The sequence below is a fragment of the Pristis pectinata genome, chromosome 1 (genome assembly GCF_009764475.1).
Source record: "Pristis pectinata isolate sPriPec2 chromosome 1, sPriPec2.1.pri, whole genome shotgun sequence".
NCBI lineage: Eukaryota > Metazoa > Chordata > Chondrichthyes > Rhinopristiformes > Pristidae > Pristis > Pristis pectinata.
This window is the reverse complement of record NC_067405.1, coordinates 121758549-121779954: the sequence shown is the minus strand read 5'-3', so window position 1 is coordinate 121779954 and position 21406 is coordinate 121758549. Positions and strand designations below refer to the sequence as shown.

General features: G+C 34.9%; 2 protein-coding genes across 2 annotated transcripts in view; one reads left to right on the top strand and one right to left on the bottom strand.

Moving 5' to 3' along the window:
- LOC127574554 (MAPK/MAK/MRK overlapping kinase-like) overlaps positions 1–1562 on the top strand; it is a 55460-nt gene extending 53898 nt beyond the window's left edge. The window contains exon 13 of the mRNA XM_052023646.1: positions 1396–1562. The gene's annotated coding sequence lies outside the window, so the exon portion shown is untranslated. The remainder of the gene's footprint in view (positions 1–1395) is intronic.
- A 6722-nt stretch (positions 1563–8284) lies between these two features.
- Positions 8285–21406, bottom strand: part of LOC127576068 (WD repeat-containing protein 20) — a 37654-nt gene continuing 24532 nt past the window's right edge. Inside the window, exons 3-4 of the mRNA XM_052026414.1 lie at positions 17577–18863; positions 8285–9642 (exon numbers count right to left, since the gene is read on the bottom strand). Of these exons, the coding sequence (XP_051882374.1) occupies positions 9592–9642; positions 17577–18863 (1338 nt within the window). The 3' untranslated portion in view covers positions 8285–9591. The remainder of the gene's footprint in view (positions 9643–17576; positions 18864–21406) is intronic.

The following is a 21406-nucleotide window of genomic DNA, read 5'->3' as shown; positions in this document are numbered from 1 at the left end:
CTGTGGCCTTTAACAATGCTTCTGCTCAGTCATCCAATTTTCTGGACTGTGCTAACCTGGTTTCTTTCTTCTCTCGATTTGCATTCAGAGAATTGTCTGCAATACCTTTATCTCCCACTTACACATCGTTGTTTTTGAAGTTCCTCTCTGATCTATCCTTGCCTTTCTATTACTCATTTCCTGACCCCATGTTCTTTCCCTAACCAAGGCCATCAGCTTTTACTTCCATAATACAACTGTCTGCTCTCGCCTCACTGATGTTATCGTCATTCGTACCTTTGTAACCTTAAGATCAACTATTCCATTGCAGTCCTAGCAGCTTTTGACCTTCAACCCTCCATACACTTCTGTTCCAAAGATTGATACCCAGATGGTAAGTTGGCATGATCCTTGCACTCCTGCTACATCATTGGATCCTGATACAGGAATTGGTTTTAAAATTGTCATCTTTGTTTTCAAATTACTGAGTGCCCTCACCACTCATCTCTGCAACCATGCACCCCACCCCCTCCCCCCCCCCCACCCCAAATCTCTGAGCTCCTTCCTTTTTGGCCTGCTGTGCTTCTGATTTTTTTTTTTCCATTGGATGCCAGGCTTTCTGTTGTCTGGTTCTGTGGATGCCATCCCCAAAGCCACTGCCCCTCCATCCAAGGCAGTCTTTGAAACTCATCTTTCATCAAGCTTTGATTTCCATTCCTTATATAGCTCTTATGCAAGACTTGTCTAATCAGGGCACTGTGAAGTGTCCTGGGATATTATAAGGGTGCTGACAAATGCAAATTATATTTTTCTGGAATGGTATTTTCATTGAAAGAACAGAATATGAACAGAGTGAAGAACTCCCAACCTCAAAGTGCATCAAGACTTGAATATTCTTCACCCAGTAATTTTAGCACTGCTGCTTCACAGCTCCAGACACCCAGTAATGATCCTGACTTACTGTAAATAATGCAAAAGAAGGGGAAGCTGAAGGATTTACGAGAGAGTAGTTTGCTGGGCTACAGAGAAATGGGACTAATGGGATTGCTCTGCTGGGAGGCCAAACAAACTCTTGTCATAATCCATGGTATGTATTGATATAATAGCAAAACTATTTTCCATACAAAAAATACCTAGTCTTGTTTGTGGTAACAAACATGAAACCAGAAAATGGTTTGATTATAGTTTTCATTTAAATCATCCAGTAAGTTTTTGGATAGCAACCTTAATGTATTTTAAACCAGTAATGAAATAAAATTATGATTCATTTTGATATCCCAGAATAATAGCTCCTAAACTTAAAAACACATGTAGTATCATATTACAATGCATTTTTATATTCTAGATTAGATGTCAGAGAAGTTCAGTTCAGAGTATTACTGCTATATTCATTGTTGAGTTTTCATTTATTTATAGTGTCCAGAACAACGGAAATCTACGACGAAATGTTACAATTAACCCTCTACTGAAAGAAAGAGATGGCTACTGAGAACAATTGCGATTCAAGAGTATTCAATAACCATTCCTTTTCACAAAATTCTTGTAATGTTTTTTAAAAAATGTTGTAAAAGACCATATTTAAGTCTTCCACTAGATTACAGGCCAACCATCAGGTTTGTGCCGTTTTCTAACTTCAGTTTTTAATCAAGTGATATACTAGCTCAAAGTTTATTCACTTGATGCCAGAAAATAAATATTTTTTTTTAAAATGGAAAAGCCATAAACAAAATGGCATTTGATATTTTGATCTAAAAAATTGGCAATTTTCAAACTTGAAATTTACATTTTCAGTTAACGGATTAATCTAAAAGTAGAGTTCCTTATTTACTGATCAAAAGCTGAAGATATGAATATTTGCAAACAGTTATAAATGTTCCTCTGAGAAGTCTATACATCTTCCCAACATGGAGCAATTTGCGTGATCAGTCCTAAACCATTAATTAGTTTGACAGTAAAATTTCACTTTGTATTTCATGTAGTAACATTTACATTCTCGTGTATTTTCATAGAAGAATTTATGACTGTTGCAAAGAGATTTTAATTATCTTTGGGGCAAATTCCTACATTCAATATATTAATACATTGTTGTCTCAACAATTTTTCTACCCCATTAAATACCTTTTTTAAGAAAGTTAATCATACCAATGAACAAAATAGATCATATATAGGTAACTTTGGTATACTACGGCCAAAAGGTTTGTTTTACAGACATAAACTACATTTATGAGAAGTTTAAATAAAATTTAATACTTTTTTTGGAATTTGTTCTTCAATAAATTTGTATTTATCGAATAGAGAATACATTTTCTTTTGTCTTTTTTTGGAGGGGAAAACACTGACAGTTTGCTCCATTTCTGTCATTTATCTCCAGCTAATTAAATTGTTTAAATATCACAGAAACTGATGAGAAGTGTGGAAGCAGACTTCCTGTGGAAGATTTGTCATCCTTAATGCATGACAATTCCAAAATTAATTCATATTGTTTTCATCTCATATTAACTAACATTTTTTCAGAATTGAAATACTAAATGCATTTCCTAATTAGTATTCAGCTAAGCATTAAAAAAAAACCAACATATGTTTTTGATGTTTTGTGTAATGTTAAAGTGTAGTTTGTTACCTAAGCACTTGCAATAACCTTTGATCTATACCTCATTTAACATGGGATCGGAAATGAGGAATAAGAATTTGTAGTGAAGATATTTTATGCCAGCTGTGATTTTTAACCTTATGGAACATTAAAGCTCATATCTATTCTCAGAGATACATCCTCACCAGCAGCTATTTGGGCACCTGTGCTGGAAATATTCAAAAAACAAAGTCCCGTAATATTCTGGAAACATTTTAAAGTGTTTAATCCACTTATTTTACGAAATTGTCCTAACAAAATGCAAGTTATACTTAAAAGCTTTTCTTAAAAAAAAATAACACAGCGAGGATTACAATCAAATTCAATTGGTTAATGCAAGAGAATGTTTAAATCCCAGTAAACATTTAAGAAAAATTAGGCAAGCAAAATAGGAATAAATGGTATATATTTAGCTTGGTAAATAATGAAGTACTGGCATTACTGTTTGAGCTTCAGTGAATAGACAGAGATAAGTGGACCAAATGTGACATTTCCAAGTTTGCTACTTGGGCATGTATTCTATGAAAAGGTGCTGGCAAGGAGAATGCCAAAGAATAGAAATAAGTGTGTAAATATGTAGCAGATGGAATATGTGGAAAAAAACAAATATCCATATTGTAAGAGGTGACAGAAATGTTGGTATTAAAAAAAAGTTTTCTTGCAGGTGCAACAAACAGGAAAGCAAATACCATGTTATCATTTAATAGAAAAGGCTTAGGCATATGAAAGTGTTAAAGATATCCTAGTCCAATTATAAAAGACTATGATTAGATTCCACCCAGAATATTGTGTATAGTTTTGAATTCTCTACCCTAGGCAGCAGTGACAGATCAGTAGTTGAGTAAGTACAAAGAATGAGATCAAAAGACATTTGAAATCGAGATATGGGGAGCACTGTGGAAGATGGAATCTAGGTAGAAGATCTATTGACCTTTATTCTTGCTCTTGTTTCATATGACACATCATATGATAGTAATTCTGCACATTAAAGCTTTACATTTTGCCTGTTTTTCTATGTTAGCTTTACTTTCAGAAACAGCAGGTAATATCCAGCTGAAGGAAACAAAAAAAATTCTAGATGACTGCTATTGTCAGAGACATTGCTGTGTATATCCCACAAGCCCCTCTCAAATAGTAAATCAGAACTCCAAGATGGGCACTAATTAGTGAGGAATTGATTTGTGCAATTTTCAAAATATATTACTTAAATCTGCAAATTTAAAGGATGCACTTCCACTCTAGACAAGTTTGAGGCAGTACAATTGGACATTTGAATCACCAAAGAACTTAAAGTATCCAGAGATTGATCTTCTACAATTTAAGTTTGTTAAGCATAATCAAATGCAAATACAAGAACTGGGACTAATGTTGAAAAGAATAAGGTCTGATTCAAATTTGATGTAATTCTCAGGTAAAGCTAGAACTCTAGCTACTGGTTGGAAGGTACGTTAAAATTTTGATTAAGCTATGTTGTGCTTTGAGAAATATCCAACCAACAAAATTATTATAAAAATAATTTTGAATGCTTACACCATACCTGAACTGTACTTTGCAAAAACAAGATTACATTCTCAATATTGTCGATCAAGGAGAAAACAGGATCAAATTAGCAGAATAGGCAGGAAGCAGAGTTTTGTTTTAAATTCCTGATCTATTTTCTACCATTTTGTTTAATGAACAATAGAAAATGTTGGAAATATTCAGGTCAGGCAGCATGTGCAGAGAGAGAAATGGGTCATCAACCTGAAATCGTATGTTTCTATTTCCACAGATACTGCCTGGCTTGCTGAGTACTTCCAGTTTTTTTTTTTCAGATTTCCAGTATCTGTAGTTTGTTTCTTTCAATTTTGCCTTCATGTTAATATGAAGGCACAAACTCTTGCAAGGTCTATTTTATCTAAACCCCAAATTAAGCCACTTCCAGAGATGTTCAAGTCATACTGTGATTCCTTCAAATGTAAATTGTGAAGCCTCTGATTCTCAGGTTGAGAAACAATATCAAGCCAGAAATAGAATGAGAATTTAGAATTAAATATTGGGAATGCCATGGTGATTACAATAAGATTAAACAAAAAGTAACCAATATTGAGTGGTATTATATTAATGTAGTAGATTTATAGAAATTGACAAAATCCATTTTCATTATACTAACAATGTCTGCATTTCTAATTTATTGAAATAATTAAAGAGAAAGCTTCCATAATTTACAGATTTGAGTCAATAAAAATCAAGATGTCAGATAATGGTAATAACCCTGTTAAAAATCCAGGTGTCATTAAATTGGGGGCGATGGAGAGTTGGGGGAAAGAGGCAGTGGAGAATCTGAATGCTTTTATTTACTGGGCAGACTTGGGCTTTGAATTGCTTTGACTCATAAAATACAATAAAAGTAATACATATGGAACTGAAGTCAAATGTATGTTTGGGATGTACATGAAATTAAATCTCTCTAGTTCCACAATTGTATATTTGTTCTGGATAATGTTAAACAGTCTATTACTTATTGTGGTGTTGGGTATGTGACAATCTCCTAAACAAAAACTAGGTTAGAAGTGGAAGTTTCTGTTCAACATTTGAGTTCTAGCGTAAGAGCTAATGTCCAATATTTTAAATCCCTTTTGTGTGGATTATATGTTGAATCAAATAATTTAGCATGCCACAAATAGACAAGTGGTAGAACTTGCTATTCTAACACTAAGTATCAGATTTTGTTTTTCTACCTGAAGATATAAATGAGCCATTGTGGACTTTTGCTGCATATACTCTGGAATGTATTTTACAGAATTTGATCAAGCACAAATAGGTTTTACTATCTGACCAACTAATTTATGTTAATATACACCATTTCAAAACGACTGGCAGCATTTCATTTCAACATACAGGCAACCACATTCTACAATAATTGTTAATCCAAGTTACATACCTGCTATGGAAACTTGCCAAAGTAGTTCTGCATCTGGATCATAAGAAACAAGATTCAGTTATCACTACTGATAGTTATTTCTCTCAATGGTTATCCATTAAACCCAATCAAAATGTGAGAATTTCTTTTTTTAAATAAAAAAAGTTACATAGGATATTTAGTACAGTGACAATTTCTAATTTAGGGTAGATTTGGTTCCAAGGGCTAGCCATTGTTGATTGCAGATTAGATCATGCAAGTTGAAAAAAAATAGATCTGGATGAATTCCCCAAGAAATACTTTTGTCCAAGATCAGCTTTTACTTTAAGAAAAACAAAAACCTTTAGTTTTGGCAGCCATTTTGATTAACTTTAATTAAACTCGTCAGTAAAATTTCAAGAAATTGGAGCCAATAGACAAAGAAAAATAGAAGTTTTATTTTATAAACAGGGAAATTAAAGTTCATATTTGTGAACATATTTACAATTTGTAGGCAAAGCACTTGTAAATTCAGAATGTCATGGCTAATTTCCCTTGCTCCATTCTGTGATGGAAGTCCTGACTGCAGTCATACAGAATTTTTCATAGATAGCTGATGCAGTATGCCCCTTAGAGTAGCGGATGTAGGTTAATATCTAACTCTTAACACATCAAGATCTATTGATACCACAAACATCTTTCCTAAACCTCAATGCAATTAGTCATGCTTACTCAATGGTCTTTGTTATTATTTACCACCATTTCAATAGCTCCTTAAACTATTTTGATAGGTTGCTACCAGTAAAGGGTAACCCTTACAAAAAGAACAAATGTCTTTTATTTGGGTGTTCTCCCCTCTATTTCACATAAACCAGCTTCTAATTTAGATATTGATTAGCTAAATAGAAAACTCCCCATTGACCCGTGTACCCAAAAGTACAGATGAAAGCATAGTGCAACAGTAGCCCACTCCATCAACTAGCCAAGAGTGAGTAAAGGAGGAGTTTTTAAAAAAAAAACTTGAGAGACAAGAGACTGCAGATGCTGGAGCAAAAAACAAGATGCTGGAGAAACTCAGCAAGCCAGGCAGCATCTCTGGACCATCCCTCCATCTGACCTGCTGAGTTCCTCCAGCATCTTTTTTTGCTCTCACGACAGGCTGAAAATCTGTCGTACATCCAAATATCTCAAGTATATAGCAAGGTCATTTTCAAGAGCCATTTAGACTGAGATCTCATAGGTTTCCCTATTATGCATAGCTAGTATTTTGTGAAGAGAGTATTAACTTGCCCTTCTTTTGATCTCAAGTCATTCTCATGAAAGATTTGTGCAACAGGAGAAAATAAGAAAAGCCACATAGGATGGAAGATGTCTCAGAATAGAAGCACACAGAAAGGAAAAATATACATAATTATAAATCAAACTCATGAAATGAGATGATGACACACAGGATGAAGAAAGAAATAATTCATTATTCCATTTTGACCCAGAAAAACTTGAAGCTTATAGAATTCTAAGACAGTGACTCATCATAATATCACCGGATGATATGAAACATACCTGACAGCCCTCAGCTGTTCAGCATTCCTGCTGTCAGCTAAATATTACTGAGTCAAAAGAGTTAGCATAGTGTTTTGAACATTGTACTCCCAGAATCTTAATTTTGTGGACTGTTCTGCACCAGTAATATTTTATGCCACGATTATACCAACCTCTTCTAATGCTGTGGCTAGATATGAAGGCCTTCCTATTGCATTTGTGTTGATAAATGATATTAAAAACTGTTGGAGAGTCCTGGTGTTAAATATATTATAAAGCAATTTTTCTTCCCTTTAGGTCCCAAGTAGCCCCTATTTTGAAGATCTTTCAAGGAATAAGAAAAATAACAGTAAGTAATCTTCAAATACAGGCATTAGTGATTATTAACTAGTTAATAATTCTTAAGATTTCACTTTATGCTAGCCATTTAAAATTAAACAAAGGCAAGGTTATATCATCTTTTTTCCCCAGAGCCATAAATAGTCAAGATTACCCTTGCAAAACACAATGACCAGAAAATATCTGATACAAGCATCACAGACATGGCATACTAACGTTTTTGCAAACACAAGTATACTATCAAGAACTGAAAAGAATCAACTTTGCAGGATAAATCAAAGAAATTCATAAGTCACATTTGGTTTAAGCAATGTCTGAGGCATTACCATTTTAAGGCACAGAATTTGTTAGTGATGGGTATTAATAAGAACTGCTGTAACAGTTGCTTACATGCAATGGAAAATCAACTTTTTTTAAAAAGGTAGATTATATAGTATTTCAAAATGCCTTGTTTTAAATATTTTTAAACAAGCATTATAATAGTAAATATATTTTGAAGCACTTCTGCAACCCAAATTTAAATGGTTAAGTTTAACAGCAAAACAGGAGAAATATTCTTTTGGAACAATGAGGTTTTTGGAAAATGTAAAACTCTCTACTGCACGGGCACACATTCATATCTAATTACAAATTCAAATCCACATAACATCTGATTAGACGAGGACTCTGCATCTGGCACCAACTTTCCATTTTAATACACCAGTCAGTAAATTAGTGCAGTAGTTTCTCAGTTTTCACTGAAGTAAAGTTATAAATGAACCTATCAGAAACACCAATACTAGAAAATCATACTTAAGTGAATTCATAATTTTTGTATTCAGCAAAAGTACACAGATCTCTTACCAAAAACTTAATTTTAATTCTCAGTGCAGACTTAAAAATACACATTAAAAAGACCCAAGTAAAAAAAAGAATCAAGAAGTACGCAGGGTATTTATTCAAGCTTTGCCTGTACTTTTACATTCTTCCAAGAAATAAGCATCAGTATGTACAGCGAATTTATGATGCAACATAATCCAACCTAGAGCAATTCCTAATTAGACTATGACAAATGTAAAACGTTTGGCACATCCTAAATTCTCTTACATTGATGAAGGTCCGTCATGATCCAGCAATTCTAACCCACGAAAGAAAATACATCAACCAATTCCTCAATATAGCTGTTATGAATTGGAATTTAGTAGGTCCCTGTGCTAGCTTTCGGACCTTGGCGATGCATCAACCACAGAAGTATAAAGCTCAGAAACTTAAAATACTCACTGAGAGAACTCTACAGCTGATATAACCTTAATTTTTTTTTTAAATACAAAGATTTCCTGTTGTACCAAACAATTAATTCAACAAATTAATTACAGCCAAATGTACTCTTTTTACAACCAAAAATGAACGGAAAAACTATATTCAAGATTATGTATATATTTTCTGAATTAGAAACTACTTTCATTAAAACAAAACTTCAACTAGAGTAAATAATCATTGCTCCAGGACATGAACAATATTTATACATATAGTACATCGTTGGTTCAATTTGAAACAATATTAAAATAAATGTTTAATAGATACAGAAAAAATTTTGTCCACCACACACCTGTTTTGGGAGTTTTTGCACATCCCATGAGTATCTCTCTACTTGCATTAAACTATTAAGTGCAACTTTATTTTAATATAAATCTATGATTGCAACATCCATCTCCTGAATCACAAATTCAAACCTTTAAAGTAATGACTCAATTCCACTGAGTGCATTCCAAGCTGCCTTCCAACCAATTTCAATTTAAAAACGAAAAGCAAAAAAAAATCAGTGCAAAGGACATAAGTGAGATACAAATTCAGAGTTGATGTACTGTGAATAGAATAGTTTTGTTTTAATATATTTTCACTATACATTTGATTAAACTACATCAACTCTGAAAAGATCAAAGAAAAGTGTAAAGTTAAGATTTGTAAAATGGTTTTTGGTTTATTTTTATAAAACTGCTAACACCAAGGGAATAGATCCTTGGAGTTAACAGTTATTCAGGTTAGTGGAATAGATAAGCCCACGTCAACAGTTTTCAGTCAACATTGTTCCCCAGTGTTAGTTCTACACAATTCACAGCAGAATCCTGAACAAAATAACCACTATAATAAAATTTGAAAAGCGCTGTGGCTGAAGACCAGCTCCTGGCTCCAATGTCATTACTTCTTATCCCATAGCGAAGGTTTGCAAGCAGTAGTGCGACAGCTATACTACAGTCCCACTCGGCGAATTGGCTTGGTTTTGGGATGACAAGCCCTGTAAACATAGCATTTCATATTGTTATATCTTTGACACTTATGAAACATTACTTCATTTCTCTATGACCTATTAAGTGTTTCAAGTTTTCTGATGAGGCACAATGGTGTAGGTAAATTAGTAACTTTATCCTGATAATTGGGAACCTGACAATTAAAGTTTGGTTTCAATATGAACTTGAAAACTCAAATGAAAATTAAACTAATTCATCAAGTCCAGTACAGACACCAAAGTATTTACATAGAAAATACTATTCAGTTTCTACAGTGTGATTGGCTCCAGATAAAATTTGATAATCAAATGACTTTTACTGTACACTTAAGAACAAACCATTTGAAAATATTTTATACCAGGATGACCAATTCCGATATTAGAACACATGGGGTATAGTTTGGATTACCAATACATTGCCCATCACAAACATACAAAAGCAATTTCATATTTCCCATGTTCACAAATATGGACTACAAAATATTGTTTTGATGACATTTTCCAATCCAAATTAATGGTATTAAATGGCAAACTATCTGGAGCCAAGTTAAGAGTCAATTTCCCTCGCAAACCTCATACAATTCTGCTGAAATTTACTCACACAACACAGAATCAAGTTGATAGACAGCCAGCAAATGGAAATATTTATGGAACTTGTGACTATTCTTATCCTGAAAACATACGCACATGCATACATGCTACTTTACAAGTCTTAGCTTCCAACCCCCTCCCCCCAGGTTATTTGGTTCAAGCAGAGAATTACACAAAAGCAACATACTCACACATACTAATCCAATCCACGTTAATCAATTTAATATTTTAGTCAAAGTGGCATTTGCTTAAATTAAAGTTTATGATTTAGAGTTGTTCTAAATTTACACCACTACTAAACTAATACGAATTTCACAATTTCATCTTTTAAAATTAAGAACTCAGATGCAGACAAGAGGGATCATCTCAGATCAGGTTTACTTTAGGGTTGCCATGGGGAGGTGGAGTGCGGGATAAATTACAACTGTTAAGATAAATTAGAGCTAAACACAATCATGGTTAAAAAATCCACATCACTAAATCATGCACCAGAAATGCAAAATAGGATTTAATTGCCTGAAGTGGGAGTGAGGTTTGAATTATCTAGTAGGCAAAGCTCAAATATTTTCTAGGTATGCTCATAATCTGCATTGGTTAAGATAATCATCTGAAGCTTCAGTGATTAGTGAGTGATTGTTACACGTGATTAAATTCCAAATTTTAAAGTGAAATTGCAATTGGGTTCCAGAGTGCCAAGTGTTAATCTTCTGCTAACATTTTATAATTTTCATATACAGTGAACCATCATTCTTGGGCATCTTATCAGGGCCAAATCAATAAGCACACCATGACCAGAACAGTAATCCAGGAGTTTCTGCTGACTTTGACATATTTAACTAATTTTAAAGGGCTGCTATCCTTTAAGGGAAAAATCATTTTAAGCAGCATTATTTGTTCTCTCATAAGAAATCCAATTTAGTTAAAATGGCATTTCTTATACTCGCTGGTTCAAGAAGTGAACAATAAACATTGTACATTAAGCCATGTGAAACTTGTGAATTATCTATAGTTCAATTTTCCTAACCTCTGCATTCTCAAAAACCAGTTGGTACAGACCTATCGATAAGATGTGCCATGTGGAGGAAGCATGAATTCAGGTGTAGAATGTGGAGGCAAAATACATGTAAAGTATTGAATGAATATTTTGCACCTGTCTTCAAAGAGAGGGGTGATAAAAGCATTGGCACTGCAGAAGAATGTGTATTAGAAATGCGCAGAAAAATTAAGGGATAAATCAAATAACTTCAAACCAGCCAGCATAATGTTATTGGGAAAATCCTTAAAATTTCTGAATGACAGCACAAGGGAAGGCCATGTCTTACTGACTTAAGTAAACATTGACATAAGGAGTGTCAATGAAGGCAGAGCATTTGACATAATTTATATGTATTTTAGCAAGGTACTTGAAAAGATCCCATATTCCAAATTGATTGAGAAGTAAAAGCCGAAGGAAAAAAGTGGCAAGGTAGATTAAATGGCAGAAAGCAATGGGTAATGGATGGGAATTCTAGCAACTGAAAGGATGCATGAAGTTCTACAGGGCTCAGAATAGGCTACATGCTTATGGTCCACAAGGGATTAGACCCAAATAGATAGGTCATTAAGTTTGCCAATACCAGCAAGTGTAATAGCTCCGGGCTATAGGAAGTTATGAGTTAGAAAAGGCACAAGACTGCCAAATGAAATCCAATCCAGAAAAATCTGAGGTGATGCATTTGGAATGGTCGAACAAGGAAAAGAAATATACAGTAAAAGTGTAGAGAAGAGATAACATGGCATGTGTATCTACAAATTTCTGAAAATAGGATAATAGACAAGGTGTGTTATGAGTTACTAACTTTTAATGGCCAAGGCACAGAAAGCAAAGTTAGAATCAACCTATAAATTGTATAAAATGTGTTACAGAGTGGAGTTTTGGTCACCACTACAGGAAGGGTCGAAGCGTAGAGGAGATTTACAAAAACACTGCCATAGCTGTATAGTCACCAGAAGTTCGAGACCAGCATTGTTTTCTTCTTTGGAAGAAAGGAAAAAATCAAATGAGGTTTAAATAAGATTGTTGAGAAAGGGTAAACTGTAAAAGGACCTTTTTTCCTCTTAAATGGGACACTGAAATTTGAGTTAATCAGTATATGTGACAGCATTTTGGGAGAAAGTTAACATTTCAGGACAATAGCCTGTCATTTTCTGTTTTTATTACAGAATTCTAGCTTTTCAATTAAGTTAATGGTAGTAGGATTAGAGGGGAAAAGTGAGGTGGGATCTGGAACTCAAGCTTAAAGGGTGTTGAAGAAGAACCCTCACTACATTTCAAAGCACCTGCTGTTTAACCTACAGGGCTATGGACCAAGAGTGGTAAGTGGCATTAACACAATGTCCATTTTTAGTTGTCTTGTGCTGCAAATTTCTATGATTCTCCAAGATTAAAAATATAAAATACCTTCTAGCAACTGAACCATGACTAATGACAATGAACATTAAAACAAGACCACTTCATATTTCCAAGCTATTGGAGAATCAGAATACTTCTTAGAAACTTTATGCATACACATTTAAATAGACTAATGTTTTACAACATTAAAATTTATGATCTATTCATAATTTGTTATGCAAGCAAAGGATGACAAAATCATCAAAAGGAGAAAGGAACATTTCTTTTAGGTCTACTCACCATTCATACTGTATTAACCACACTTTGTTCTGCACAATGATGGACCTTTTCATCAAATCATAACAGCTAACACATTTTTCTTAATCTGGGTGAAATATGACAATTTGGTCGAGTTTGCATTTTGAGGAAAATTCAGCAAACCAACACTGCATAAAATTCAGTATTGCAAGTTGAATTGCAATAACAAGCAACACCTGAAAGCAGAATCACAGGCTGCTCCAGTAGACTTTAAATTTGCACACTTTAAAAATAATCATCACATTGAGGTCCTTAAGGTCCTCAGTTCTCTGAATGCAGTTTGACCAAGGAGTTCCATTTGTCAGTGTATAAATTAAATGGCTGTTTTTGTCCCCCTCAACCATTAAGTAGAGCAATGCCAGAAGAAAAAAACAATACCAGATCTTATTGAAACATGTATTTTGCTGGCAGTGCAAATGTCAAGAGATAAGATAGTGTGAAGTCCACTCAGCTACACTAAACCCCAAGCTAAATTAATGGCAGTGGTCAGCTGCTGTAAGAATGGGAAGAAAACTGTCAACTAAAAATCTGTTACATTAATTTCTAAAAAAATGATCCCTGAGCAATTTCCCACAAAAATCAAAAATTATATACAACCATAAAGTGCTTTTGTTTTTGTATTTTAATAACAATCTGCATGTAGCATTAAGAAACAGAGCCACTAAATAGCAAAAACATACGATGAAAAATTTTATATGGCAAGTAATAATTTAGGTGGAAGATTATTAAGAGTTTATCTCAATTACAATGATTGTCTTTCATATTAAAGAGAATAATTAGTTCCAGTGTTCCAAAGGAGATAAGGACCTATACTGGTGATACTAATTTTAATATACCGCTTGTACACTTTTCAAATATCAGTTTTACAATATCTCAACATCACAGCCTCCAATGTTTCCAAAATGTTATTTTTTGCTTATGCAGCATTTGCCTCCCTTTAACTGTAATAGACAAAGCAATACACTCCCCAGGGTGCTTACAATATTTACCACTGCTGTATTCAAAATGAACTTTAACAATGATTTTGCAGTCAATTAAATAACAACTTTCACCATTTCAAAGCAGCCTCCAGTGGAATTGTGGTTTCATGTGCGATCACCTGCACTCTATGACTGTTTACTTAAAAGTTTCCTTGAAAAGTGCATGGACAATAATAACTGTGCTAAAACTGAAAACATCTGTGACCCCCAGCAGAGGGCATACTTAAGGAATGGATGAAATCAGACAGTAGCAGTAATTACAGGGTCCAACAAAGATGCTTATGGACCACTGGACAGTTGATCGTAATGTCTTACTTAATAATTATGGATGCCATTACATTTTCAGGCAAGACAAAATGTGTGGAAAAATTGAAAGGTTTCCATGGATGCTCCATTAGCTGTTAAAATGGCATCTCTGTGCATGCCTCCTCACCAAAATGCACTGCATTTGCCAAGTTGCTGTACTTGTGCAGCAGACAAAAACCAAACTCACCACAAAGCCTTGTTACTTAAATGGTACTTGGACTTAATTTGACATGGTAAATGATAGTCACTGTCAACAATCTGGTTTTAATTGTTGGAAATTTTTAAATAATAATTTTAAAACCTCAAACTTTTTCTGCCTTTTGTCAATTCAGACTCTATATTTGTGTTTAATTTCCCATGAAGTACATCCATTCTACAAGTCCTCGAGCTGTTTATTTCACAATCCTTCCATCTGATTGGCTCAAGAGATGTGGAGCTATTTCCCTCATTTACTAAGGTTCCAGCTGTCCAATGCTAACACTTTCAGCCACTTCTGGCATAATTCATCATCCCATAAGTAATGAGGCTATGAGGTCAGACTCTGTACTGAGACCAGTAATCCCCTTCCTGACACCCCAACTCCTTACCCCGCTACCCCACCACTCCATAAACCAGACTTGCATAAACCAGTCCAAAGTCTGGTAGAATATTCTGTAGTTGCCTGGTAGTGCTCATCCCTAATGACAATAACGTATGACATCATCCAGGACAAAATAACATGCCTGACGGCACCACATCCACCAACTTATTCACTTCCTCCATTCTGGCTATAGTTCAACAGTATCTCACAAACCCACATATCACCTAGAAGATGAGGGCAACAGGCATATAGAGCCACCACGACCAAGTCACATACACTGTGTATGCATTGACATTCCTTCATCAGCATGTTAAAACCATAGAACTCCCTTATTATCATTATACCAGTACTTCAGCTACCTAAACTGCAGCATTTCATGATGGTAGCTCACCACCAACTTCAAGGGCAACTGAAGTATACAATAAATGTCAGCACATTCACAGCCTATTTTTATTTAGAAAAGCTGTTCAAGTAAAGGAAACTGGAATGGGATGACAAGCATTTATTTGGTTAGCCTTCTGGGAAAATAGTTTGAGATAAAAATGAGGTTTCAAAATATTGAGAGCACAAAAGCATACATTTATATGGATCTTGGTGTTCAAAACATTTGGTGGTACTTAGAGTATTTTGTTTGCCTGGAAAACACAGCCTGTTTATGGACAACCAGTAATGTGATCATGACCACAATGCATATATCATATCAATTGAGATACAAATATTAGCCAGGACAACAGGGACAACTCCATTGGTCTTCTCTGAAACAGTACCACAGGATCTTTTATATCCACTTGGAGAATGTAATGAACATTGGTGTAACATCTGATCCACAAAATGGCAGTGGAGGATTTCTTCATTCCTTGGATTTTCATGGTTTTGAACCCATTACCTTAAATTTTAAGTGAAATTGCTATCTACCAAATCATTGCTAACACACATTATCCTAAAAACTGCCTCCCCACTATTTAATCTAGGAAACTGCAATTTCATAAAATACAAGTTACATATTAATTTTGAAATTAGATTAATTTTGAAATTAATTAAATTAATAGACTTCAGAAAATAACTTGCATTTTGGATAACACACCATCTATAGAAAGTTTATTCAACTCAGTGCCCTCTTTGAAGAAATTTAATGAGTAATGTTAATCTAGATCAACTGTTACAGCAGGTTGCTGCACAATGAAAATTATTTAAGAAACAACTGGAATATTTTCAGAAATTCAGTTACAGATTTAGAAGCTGTAATTTCATACAATAGAGAAGCTGGTTGCCTGAACATTCTACTGTTAAATCAAACATTATGTAAATAAAGTTCATCAATAAGAGAAAATCTTTAACACAATATTAATTTAAATAAAAACCACTTGTGAAATTATGTAAAAAACTAAACTGGAAAGGCATTTTTATAACAATGAGTTACATAAGAATAATTAACATATCTGACACTTCACAGTTGAAACTTATGGGATTAGAAGATGCTTGTATGAAATTTACACAGATCGGAAACTCCATAACAGAATTCTTTTGATACTGTATTGGATAAGTATTAATCTTTTCCAAAGATCAAACAAATTCAATGGGATGTCAGTTTTAAAAGTGGAGATTTGGGTTTTTAAAAAATCTTAAAAATTGTACAAGGTTTCCTCAATTTCCCAAAATTAAATTTCTGCATTTCAGTGAATTTAATCAAATTTGAAGATCTTTGATTGTCAGCATGCTTCCAACATAATTAAAACTGAAATAGTGCAGTCAGCATTTTTAGTTGGCAAAAGAAATCAAATTTTTTTTTTTAAAAAGAGTTAATTGTATAGAGTTTTTTTTGGTATTTACAAGATTTCAAACATCACATTTAAAAAAAACATGCACAAGACCGACCACAATGCTCATGGCTGTATCAAGCTTGTAATTCTTGATCCAATAAGTTTTCACTTTCGATGTTATAACAGTTATTCTAAACCTCGTTAGCACAGTCAGAAGAACTGAAACAACAACAATTATATGTACAAGATATATCTATTTAATACACACCAGCAGTATTCACTGGTTCTTGTTCAAAGTGAATTAAAAGATATTTACACCTCACCAAATTCCACTGTAAAAATTGTGTACTGTTCTGGTACACACCAGATCATTTAAACATGCACAACTTTTTACAGAGATGTACAATTAGTTGATACAGGACATTATAAATATACCCAATGTTTAAAGACAAAAATATTATACACATTATTCCATTTAAAAGCACTTAACCTTTATTTGAAAAAATGCTTTTCACATATTCACACACACAAAATCAATGTGTGATTGCAAGGCGAAGTATCCTCATATGCCTATCCCATGAGGAAGGTGTGGAGGGGGAGAAGGGAAGGAAATCAATGGCATATGATAAATCTGACAAACCATACCAAATGTTAATCACAATAAAAGATGGCCCAATGTTTTTTGAAGATTATATTTTCATTAACCCTGCACAATCTGGAACTGAAGTGCTCAGCATAGTTGAAAGAAACCACAATTTTTCACTTTGCAATTTAAAATATTAATTTATGACATTCATCATTTATTAGCTAGTATCACAGAAGTGATTTTTGACTGGAAACATCAAGCATTGCTTTAAAAACAAGTTACTACAGAACAATTTTTGAGCAATTAAAATTAATTTTGGACTTGAGTGCCTGTGAAAAGGAAATCAATTGTGGTCAAAAAGTTATTTTTGAAAATAATAAATTTGCTCTAAAGAGGAAGAGATTTTTTTATTTATATATTATAAAACTTAGGTCTAAGAGCTCAGACTTACCACTTTACCAGGCCTTGCCCATGTGCAAATAAATCCCTCCTGACAGGCAGTGACTATACAGTCTTCAAGAAATATTAAAACAGTCAGTCTTTCATGTGCTATCTTTTTACAGATAAGAGGCTCTAACAAGGGTACATCATCCATTCTAGGGCAGAGAGAAGTTCCCAGAGTCTTAGCAGAGTCCACTTTAGTTTTGGTGACTAGATTTAGTTTGTCACTGCTTTTGCTGGAAATGTGGCCCATGCTGTGATTTCGTTTGTGATCCTTCTCATGGTGTCTTTCCTTGCGGTCGTGTAGTGATAAAGTCGCAAATTTACTGACTCCTGAAGCAATTGCACCATCCATGACACTGCTTTTGTTACTAGCATTCGTAACAGCAGAGTGCGGTAGGCTATTTGATCGAGGAAGGGGAGGAGGTAAGGAGTTGCTGGGTGTTGTTGTGATGCTACTGTTGCCATTGCTTCCAGTACTGGTTGTAACATTTCCACCTGATGGACTTGTGGCATTCATCACATTTGTGTGTGTCCGAGCACGTGAAAGCGGTTGATGGGGGAACAGGATGTCTTCCGTTAGATCCCATAAACAGAGCTGCGTGTCTTGGCCCACAGAGCCAAACCTATAAGTGACACTCACAGGGCGACTGTCTGTAGAATTCCTTTTGGACAACCTAGATTGTGTACTATTTGCTCGATCTCTGCCAAAGTGGATTTGGTCTTGGAAATCCTCATCACTCCCACTGAACTCCAGAGGATCATTTTCTTCTACGCTAGTGGTATAAGGGTCAAATGCAACAACACTGACCCATGATTTATGTCCATGTCCCCTGGCTATTACACGACAATCAATAAAAGACCACACGGTCACCAGGTCATCTTCTCCACCTGTTACAATATATTTTCCATCTGGACTCCAACACACACAAAGCAGTCCTCCAAAGTAACTTTTCATTGTGCCATGCAATTCAACTGAATCAAAGTTAAACACACGAAGAAATCCATCCTGACTTACACAAGCAAGGTACTTCCCATCAGGAGAGAATGCAAATTCATTCAGGGCCCCCTCACCAACTGTCCATTTGAGTAAAGGGTTTCTTGTAGATTTGCTTTTGCAAGTGTGAACTGCATAATTGTCTCCTTGTTTCAGTGGCTGATAATGTGGTGCAGTGGTCCCACAGGAGTGTTCCACATTATACAAGTACATACTGCCACTGGAATGAGATACTAAGAAGAGGCTTTCCGAGCCAGGCACCCATTTTACACAAGTTACTCGTGACTTGTCTATTAACCTCTGAGGGGAAAAAAGATAAAACAATTAATAGTTCTGCTATGCCAAATCTTCTCAACTACATTGAAGCAAGAATAAACAGCTATACATTTGATAATTAGAACAATTAACTGCATATTATTGAATGCTGAATGAAAGGACATGGGTAGTCAATTTGATCTCCAATAAATCTATGGATTACAGTGAAGAAACACGTATCAGAACTTAAGATCTCAAAAGTTCCCAGGTCTTGTTTAGTAAATTTAACAATTCACCTTGAGAATAAGAATAGCAAAAATGTATCTGAACTTGATACTTGAGTAACAGCCTTTCATCTCCTAAATGACACCAAGTAGTATTGTCTTCAGGATCCCATTGCTCATAATCATTAAAATATTTTGTCATAGATCTTGTGTCTAATTGGAATATTTAATGTCTTCCCTCAGAATAAACAATTCCTTCAACGTCTCCTAGCCTGGATTTTAAGTGTTCATATGCTTGTCCTTTCCTGTCTGCACTTCAATATTTGTAGGATTGTGAAAAATTTCAGAACATTCCTGTATGCAAGTGCAATGACCTTGCTCACACTAATGTCTCGAGACCCGTGTTCCATCCTTTTGACTACACAGCAAAATTCAGTTGTTTCTTTTAATTCTTATCAAGGCCAAGTGGCAGTTATGCTCCCACTAATTCCCTCTTCTAGTCTCACTGAATTTATCCACATTAAATTTCATTTCCTGCTCATTAACTAATTTTAAAAATAAAGATCTGGAAAGGTTTGAACTCTACCTGCTGCTTATTGTTTGCATAATCTCCCTCTAACAGGGTGTACCTGCAAACTTCAAACTTTGTTTGGAATCATCTGTATACACAACAGCAGCCTTTTTGGAACTCTGCAAGTGTCAGTTTACCACTATGATGTGTCTCCATCTTCAACAGCTTTTGGATTTTCACATTTAATTAGGATTTTTATCCACTTCATGTTTCCTTACCTTGTAGATTTATTGTGTAGCATTATTTCAAAAGCTCACTTGGAGAATTCCAATCAGAAATGTCCATTATTCCCTCAAAGACCAATTACATTGCAAAAAAATTTCACCAACCTTTTGCAAGAGTTTAGCAACTCTTAAGATCCTGCTTTTTGAAGTATGTTATCCTAAGGTACTACTCCTGCTTCCAAGAACTCCTACAGTATTGCATCTTCACTGGCCACTGTACCCTTTTCATGAGATCCATCAAGGCTACTCCCTCATCTTTTAACTTCCATAGCCATTAAATTATTATTTTAGTATTTTTTCTGTCAATCTGATGATAGGACTTGCCAATCTCTCACAAAATTAGTTCCTCTGTGTTTGCAATAAGAGACAAATAGCAGAATGGATAGCAAGCTCACTGAAGAACAGCAATGTTGGGACTAAAGGTGGTTAATCCAATAACAAAAAAAGTAGGAATTAATGATTTACATGGTTTACTGCTGATTCTACTGATGCACACCATTAACATAATTGATTTGGATACAGGAATCAAAAGCAAAAATCTTGAAAGCAAAGTCTACAGATGATACAAATTTAGAGTTGGTGGAGGGGGGGTGTGAGGGAGGGCGAGTATTCCTTCAATAAAGGTGGGTGGGGGCAAAATAGAGGAAGACGTTAGTGAAACTGTAGAACACTTATAATTGACAAAAACTTCAACATGGATAAGTGCAAGGCAGCACATCTTCTAAGAAAGAGAGCAGATACTCCTCGGAAGTGTCTATTGGGTTGCAAGTACACAGATCTCCTTAAAAGTACTACAGAACTTTAAAAAAAACAAATAATGCACATCTACAGAATGAACTGAAAATCTGAGATGTTAAACTTGTACAGCAGTTTGGTCATACCATATCCCAGGTACTGTGGTCAGTTGCATAAGGGACAGAATTCAGCCTGACATCTGGATAATCCCCCCAGTTCCATCCTTATCTTCCAATACCCATAACAAATTGAATCCAATAGTTTTCAGACTCCCTCTCCCAGTGTCAGCCAGCATATTACTGATGCCCTGTCCCTGAAACACCCTCAACTTGATGCAAAGCTAGTGGCAGAACTTCACCTTCTTGAAAGCCTAAACTATTAAAAACATGTTAAAGAAAACAGAACAATCTTTTACATTTGAACCTCCATGTCAGGAATCCTCAAACGAATGGGAATTCCAATCCTATGCCAGGTCTGGCTGATGTAGAATCATACAGGCAGATTGCCTACCAATGCTGTGAAATCCTAACAAGACTGCTGCTGGATCCTGATCTTTGCCATTCATTTCTTCCTGGGCTGCACAGATCCAGGATGTTCTTAATTTCCAGCAGTTGAATACCTGAAGTTCACTTCCAAATCACCAGCCACAGTCTGCTTGATTCTGCAATATACAGAGGGCTGCAGAAGGTGCAAAAGTAATTTACTAGAATAAACTAGAACCGAGGGGGATGATTGAAAAGGCTGGCCTTTCTCTAGGAAGGACTGAGGGATGATCCAATGGAGACTTAAGATTATGAAAGTTTGAGGTAATATGCAGAGGCTTCCACTTGGGAG